General features: G+C 40.9%; 1 protein-coding gene across 1 annotated transcript in view; it reads right to left on the bottom strand.

Moving 5' to 3' along the window:
• Nucleotides 1-1,405: 1,405 nt before the first annotated feature.
• LOC308649502 (metabotropic glutamate receptor 1-like) overlaps nt 1,406-8,028 on the bottom strand; it is a gene marked incomplete at both ends in the record, with an annotated part of 162,094 nt that continues 155,471 nt past the window's right edge. The window contains 3 exon segments of the mRNA XM_081295036.1: nt 1,406-1,684; nt 1,688-2,014; nt 2,016-2,352. Coding sequence (XP_081151162.1) covers nt 1,406-1,684; nt 1,688-2,014; nt 2,016-2,352 — 943 coding nt within the window.

The following is an 8,028-nucleotide window of genomic DNA, read 5'->3' as shown; positions in this document are numbered from 1 at the left end:
CATACACTGAACCAAAGTACTCAAACCTTCATAGAGCTTGTGCAGGTACTGGTGACAATGATATATAAAACGTTATTAGAACATGAAAATATCTATAGCTATATCCAAAAGACAATCTTCTAGTTGCAGTTAGATTGACGTTACATTGCACAGGTCTATAATTACATGTATATGAGGACACAAGAACACATTCACTTGCTAGTTACAGGGACTCCCATGACAACAGGAAAGAATTACTTGTCATTTGGGCGAGAAATAGTTGCTATGAGTACACCACCAGGTTCAATAATGGATTTGTTTCAGTTGTACATTGGAGAAACAATGGCACCACATTGTACATATACTGGACCTTAGAAGTCCAACTGGTTAGATTTATTTGCTACAGTAAATGGAAGGTAAAACTTCTGCCACATGGTTTGTTCTCTTTAACTGAAGGGCAATGGAGAGCCCACTTGGCACAAGCACAAGTGAATCCACAAAAGTTACAGCAACCTATTCTTTTCACTGTTTTCCAAAACCTCCAATAAACAGGTATTGAATATGGGAGGCTGGTTGTGCTCACTGATTTTGCCCCAAAACCCATACTTAAGTATTGCCTTGCTTCTCATTCTTTGCATTTCTCTCCCATTGCATTCCCAAGGAAGCACTTTTTGGTGATGATTTTGTTCTTATTCCTCTTTTCCTAAGTAGAGGAAAATCACAGAGCCTTGAGGTGTTCATGCACCTTTCTCCAAGTGCCACAGCAAGGCTGGTGCTGGATGGCAGCAATGGATGAAGAGAGGCCCCAGTGAGGGTCAGTTCCTGAGTCTTCTGAAGATCAGGATTCTGCAGGTCCAGCAGGGACAAGGGCTTCCAAGAAATGAGTTGCTGTCCCATCACCTGGTCCCTGGTTGTCCCCATTTTCTGGCCCCTCCCTTTCACCTGCCTGCTCTGACTGGCTCCACCTGCTTACTACAAATGCCATGAGATGAACTAATGGTTCAGCTGGCAGGTCCCCAGAGGTGGTTCCTTTCCTGGCTTGGCCAAGTGTGTGTGGGTGTGTGTGTATATATATATATATATATATATATATATATATATGCACAATTGTGCAAAAGAGGAGATTATTTTTGTTTATTTTATTTTTTATTTTTATTTTTTGCAATAAAAGTTACATACCATATGGAATTGTGCTTTGTCAGAATTCCCTTTCTTCCTAAAGAAGGCTTTGAATAACTCAAGAATCAGAATCCTGGCCTGGCTCACTGTTTGCTTGCTATCTTTCCCTCTCTCCTCCGTTAAGGCAGCAGCAGCAGCTTTCTCTTCCTCTCCTCCCCATTTGCCCCCCACCCTCTTCTCCTCCTGGCTTTTGCACATCCCTGGAGGGGTTGGAGCTCTCCAGCTTATCCTGCTTCTCCATTCCTCCCTACAGGGTGGAAGAGCTTTGCTTGTAGTCCCTCAGGATGACAGAGGCATAGGACACATTGGGAGGGGAGCAGAGCACCGACTCAGACACTGGGGAGCTGGGCACTGAGCTGCCTGAGTCTCGGAAAGGAGACGGAGGCGTCAGGGCAGGAGAAGCCTCAGGGGTCAGCTTGCTGGCCGCCTGCAGGTCCTCTTCTTCTTCTTCCAGTTCGTCTTCCTCCGTGGTCCCTTCGCGCTCATACACGTACTCCTGGAGGAGCTTAAACCTCTCGCTGTCGTCCTAGTCCTCCGCGGGCGGGGAGATGGGCTCTTCCCCGAAAGTGCTCAGCTGCAGCGGCAGCATCTGCAGGTGCTGCGGGGGTGGCGGAGGCGGCGGGGGCGGGTACAGGGACCGCAGCCCGTTCCCTGGGCCCCCAGAGCCTGCCAGCACCGCATGGAAGTCCGGGATTCCCGCGCCAAAGTTGTTGACCGCTCCCTGTAGCTGGTCCATCAGGGGTTTCTGCTGCTGCGGTGGCTGCTGCTGCTGCTGCTGCTGCTGCTGCTGCTGCTGCTGCTGGAGGGGAGGGGGCAAGCCCTTAGGAATGGCCGGGTCCGCTAGGAAGAGGGGGGGTCTCCTCCGCTGTCAAGTGGGGCGGCAGAGGAGGCGTGGTCACCCCGGGTGACATGCGTCTGTGCACCACCATGGAAGGGCTGCTGGGAGGGCTAAAGCGAACCGGCTGGGCATCCTCCTCCTCTTCCACGTTGTAAAGGGACTTGGTGCTGGTATCTGAAAAGGTCAGGCTCTTGCCAGAGCCTTGGTAACTTTTAGTGAGGGGCTTGATGACGGCCGTTTGGTTGCAGGCCGTCTCATTGGTCTTCACGTGCACAGAGAGGCGGTGCCACATGTGCTGTCCCTTGGGCACCTGTCTTCCACCTGGTTCAGACCATGACACAGACTTGCCATTAGAACTATGAATAAAATAGAGATGGGTTTATTTGCAGATGGATTATTCACAGAGAATAAAATACATATAATTCCTACACATACCCAGCTCAATGTGATTTAATTGTACCCTCCCCTCTAGGTCCTCCCTCCACACCCCAGCCTCCCTTCAGTATAAATCCAACACCAGGAGCAGCATTTATGCATGCCTCTGAGCTGCAAGCCGGACATGTGCACCACTCCAAGAAAAGAAATTCTGACCCTGCGCAACATTGTTCGGGAGAAAAGCTAAACTGTGGAGGGGTGTCTGTCTGTCTGTCTCTTTCTCTCTTTCTCTCTCTGTCTTTCACATACACAAACACACACACATCCACACGCTTGCGCGTGCACACACACACTTCTCAAAGGCAATAATAAAACAATTATTCAATGCAAACCTTTGAAAGATTCCCAAACTGATGAAGGAAAAAATATTTAAATCTTAGTTACACTTGGGTGACAGAATGTGATGACTACAGTTTGTGGGACAAATTAAGACTCAGATATAAGTCTAATCCCATGGCCTGTGGAATTATGAAATAGAACTTCTCAGTTGCCCATTCTGCTATGAAGTTATTTCCTATTACCAGAGGGGCACGTGGTACCTGGATGAAAGAGGAAAGTGTAGATGGCAGAAAAACTCACATCCATGATTGACTGATGTGTTCCATACCTTTCCATTTTCTTTTTTATTTCAAAACATTATTCCTGACAAATACAATAGAAAACAATTCCTTTAAAGTTCTTGAATCACAGCAGCTAGTTTGGGATTTTTCACACTGGAATTTTCAACTAGCTGTGTTTGAAAAGAACGACGAAGAAGCCTAAGAAAATACTGATGCTCATATTTCGCTTTAGCCATCCACCATAATTTGCTGCAAATGAGACAAAATTAGGATTCAGACAAACTGGCAGTTACTGAGACACAGGCCCCTGCCTGGATCTTTCCTCTCTGTGCCTGGCAAATTATCAAGTTTCATCTTGATGGAACCCTCATGAAACCAACCAAATATAAAACCTTTCTTAAGAAGAAGAAAAAATGAATAAACTTGCTGTATGTATAAACCACAAATTCTACCCTGTATATTGCAGTATGGTCTTGCTTTTGGACTTGGTTTATTTTCTGTGTAACTTTAAGCAGATGGCGGTACCTTACCATAGCATCCTATTAATAGCATCAGTGTTAATACTTAAAAGAAGTAAGTCATTTTTTCTTCTGTTTTTTAAGGGTTTACTTTTTTTCTTTGTACCCATTAAAGCAACAAGTAGCACAATAAGAACACATTTGAGGGCCTGGGGCTGGGGCTCAGTAGCAGAGTGCTTGCCTTGCATGTGTGAGGCACTGGGCTTGATTATCAGCACAACACATAGATAAATAAAATAAAGGTCCATTGACAACTAAAAAATATTTTAAAAAATTAAGAACACATTTGTGACATTGAAAAGAATGTGAACATTTTTTTCCCTTAGGTTGGGTTATGAAATTGAGGATTCTGTATCATAGTTTTTTTTTTGTTTGAAAGCTATGTGGGAAATGATAAATAATTACCATAATGGTTTATTTAATAATTTTGATACTATAAATGTGAATCATATTAAAAATTTTATGTGATTTTCACATTTATGTGGATGGTAACATTTCATATTATAATCCTGAAAGGTGAAGTGAGCCAAATAAGTACAAATGAGTGTACAAAGTCTGATATTGATTATAAATAGTTCTGTTTACAAAAGGCTCTATAATACACACACACACACACACACACACACACACACACACATGCATGTATATATACGTATATATGCTATATAAAACAGAAATAACAGCTAAAAATTTTGACTTTATAACCTGGGGGAAAAGATAGTTCTCCCATATATCTGATAATCCATGTGGCATTTTTAATTGTCTGAGAAAATTTTTATTTCTAAACTATTATATCAAAACAAAGGCCATGGCACATGCCTATAATCCCAGCGGCTTGGAAGGCTAAGGCAGGAGGATGGAGAGTTTAAAGCCAGCTTCAGCAACTTAGCGAGGTCCTAAGCAACTTAGCAAGCCCCTATCTATAAATAAAACATAAAAAGGGTTGGGGATGTGGCTCAATAGTTAAGCACCCCTGGATTCAATCCCTGGTACCAAAAACAACAACAATAACAAAATGAATATTTCTCTCTAATATGCACTTGATATATTATCAGAGAATTTGTGTTTGTAGATGCTAAGTTTATAAACTTCTTCTCTATATTGTTCGGATAGCTGACCAGCTTCTGAGATGAGGAAGCTCAAGTACAGGATAGTGGTGTCCCCGGTAAGGACACAGTTAACCAGCCAGCCCAAGACAAAACCAGAAAACACAGTTCCTCTTCTGAGTATAAAACTCTAGATGAACATGCCTCCTCATTTCATTGTCTGCTCCACCACTCTATACACACTGTTTTTCTCTATATATTTGATATAGCTCTTCAAGAACACAAAATACTGCTATCTGAACCTTATCCTCCTTAATTATGCCTTATTAACCCTTCTACTTTAGTGATTTTCACTGCTTTCAATTGCAAAGGAAAAACTTTTTTCTTTCCCCAATATCTTCCCCTCGTTATTCACTTTAATAAAATCATTAAACTAAAATTCTATTTGTGTTTTCACTGAATTATGGGCATGTGTGTGAGAAAGAAAGAGAAGGGAAGAAAGAAAGAAAGAAAGAAAGAAAGAAAGAAAGAAAGAAAGAAAGAAAGAAAGGAAGGAAGGAAGGAAGGAAGGAAAGGAAAGGAAAGGAAAGGATAGGATTCCTTGAGAGCTGGTCTGCACCTAGTTCAACCCTCAGGCTTAGGACCCAATGAAACATTGCCCCAGTCTCCCCATATATTAGCAAAAAAAGGGTCTTCTAGTATATTTCTGGGAAAACCTTAGGTGACTCCACTCAGCTTTAACCACTCACTCACATGGGCCGTTTTCCATATTGTGCAGGGGTTCCATGTGGAGCTCTTTTTAAATCACACACATCCATATGTTAACAGTATTATTAATGATTTTGCAGGCAGATAAAAGCACAATTTAGTTCTGTTTTGATGGAACCCAATTTTTATTCTTGTGAAGGGAAATTTTCACCGTGGCTGTCAAAATTAGCAGCTTTTCTTTCCCCTCAGAGTCTTGCTCTAATTTTGCTGTAAAGTCCTGTTTAATTAGGAAACAGATCTCATGCCCCAGGGCATTTATCAGATTACAAAAATTAGACTAACCTTGTTTTTCTTCAAGAACAAATAAATTGCTTCTTAAAAACCCAAGTTAGTAGATGAAATGCATCATCTCAGAAACTGTAGCTCAGTCTATAGAATCTGGCCCTTCAGAATTACCCATTTCTCACCGGTGGTCCACGGACAAGCTGAATGGTCTATGAATTCACACATGCATTAAGCATTGTCTTTAGAAAGAATATATATTATGTCTTTGTAAATAATACACTGCTATTTTTAAATGCATGTGTAATCTTTAACCATAAAGTGTAAATAAACACTGGGAAGCTTTGTTGTGTTCTGTATTCAAACAACCTCTAATAAAGGTAGTTACTATCATTAATTGAGGTAAAGTTTTAATAGCTATGTTGATGTGAGAAGAAAATATTCTATGTGGAAAGGTTGGGAACCTATTTCTGTGATGTTAAGAAGAAAATAATGCATGAAATATGTGGCACCAAAAGGAAATGAATGCATTTTAAAAAATGCAAGAATACAATGAAATAAGACTTCTATTTCATTCCAGGGAATCCTAATATATTCCCCTTTGACCACTAGCTTATTCCTTGTATTGTTTAATTTTATTTGTTTCCTAATCTTAAGAAAAGCAGTCTGGTTTAGTAAACACCACATAATTGTCACAAAACACCATATTCTCTTGCTTCAACTTCAAAAGACAGAACTCGGGCCTAAAAAAATCTCCTATTTGAAGATCAAATGTAGTACTTTGAGGTAAATACTTCAGGTGGTTAAATATATTTACTGATAATAGAGTTAATGGAGGAAAAGGCTGTAGGCTTAGAGGAAGCAGGGTTGTATAGGATGATGCGCGGTTATCACTTGCAGAGCTAAGCAGGCCTGGGGCTGTAGTTCCAGCTACAAACAGGAACAGGATTTTGCTTTGATTTTTCTTTCATTAGATAAGTATCACAATCCCCCCAACACAAAACCCAATATTTACAGCACTTTAGAGAAGAGTTGGGAGTGGGTGGTGTAAACAGATTAGTATATCTTTGGCATTCAGAGTGATCCTGTCTGTTTTATTTGTTTCAGTAAGTACTAGTTACATCTGCAGAGTATACTGCTTTCTGCTCCAGAGAGGTCTAAAATGGGAATAACAGTGGGTGGGTGTTTCAGATCAGGAGGGAGGCATCCTGCAGAAGCTGCCTGAAGGGAAGGCTTACACAACACCTGTCTCCCTTATGTCCAACTTAAGTCTCTGCCACTAGGCTTAACAGCTTCACAACAGATGTAAGGACAGTACCCAAAAAGCCCATGGACAAGGCAAGACTTTCCCATAAGGGAGGGAGACTGACTTCTTGGAATCAGAGGAGTTTAATTTTGCTTTCTCTGGAAGTGAAAGGTGTGGTGCTACCTCTGCTGAAACACAGTGTGGCAGAAGGGGTTGTCCTAATACTCTCGCCTTCAGGGGCATCAGTCAGCAGGTACTACCAGTTTAGAAGGTGACTCCTGTAGATTCTCAGGCCTAGGAACTTTTTGAAACCACTTGAGGCAAACTTCTGTTTTCTAAGACAATCCCAAGGGAGTCTGCCATACAAAGGACTTCAGCTGACTTCAGTTCTACTTCTTGAAAGATTTCCAGAAAAAAAAATCTGCATATTTAGTATATATTCTACAACCTGGGGCCTATCTGAACATAATTAAAATTTCTCGATTTTTGACTCGCCACTACTTGTAATGTGGAGAATCTCTAAGTGTGCTTTTGAAGAGAAATGTTTTTTAATTATATGAGATCTTGGTAGTTTCTGTTGTTATTAAATCTTAAATAACATTGTGAGTCCCCCAGAGAGACTACCTCATCAGAAGCAATTCAGAGAACCACTGTCTTACTGAAATTCACAATATTAAATAGTATAAATATTCAGCCCTTCCTTTAGAATCTTTAGAACATCTCCATCCTAAATCCTTAAGCAACATGATATGGGTCAAAAGACAACCCGAAGAAAACCACTTTGACTTTATTAGGCTTTGTGCTTTCTTCGATGAACCAATAAAGAAAAAGACATGTACTGATTAAATTATCTCATTGAAGTTAGTGAACTATAGAAGTTTCCCAAATGTCTTATGGGTATAGGACCTACTGTCCTGAGAAAAGTGCCCAATCAGTTTCAAACTAAAGGGTAGAATTCTGATGGCTACTACATGGTCTTAGTTCAATGTAATCATAATTTATTGACTGATAAAAGAAATTCTGAAGTTTATTTAAGACATCCTCTTGGTACCAGAGCATCCTTTCAGCACAGGTAGATCAGATGAAATTATTCCTTTAGGAAATATAGATAAGCCTGGATTATGTTCCCCTTGAAGGACTTTCAGGTCAAACATTACCATTTACTTTATGCTCCAAGCTACCAGATCTATCATTTTAATTGCAAGATGCACTTCAGCCCCACATGAAGGCCTCATAT

This window comes from Spermophilus citellus (genome assembly GCF_964194105.1).
Source record: "Spermophilus citellus genome assembly, chromosome: 5".
In the NCBI taxonomy this organism is placed as follows: Eukaryota; Metazoa; Chordata; class Mammalia; order Rodentia; family Sciuridae; genus Spermophilus; species Spermophilus citellus.
This window is presented reverse-complemented; position numbering and strand designations above follow the sequence as displayed.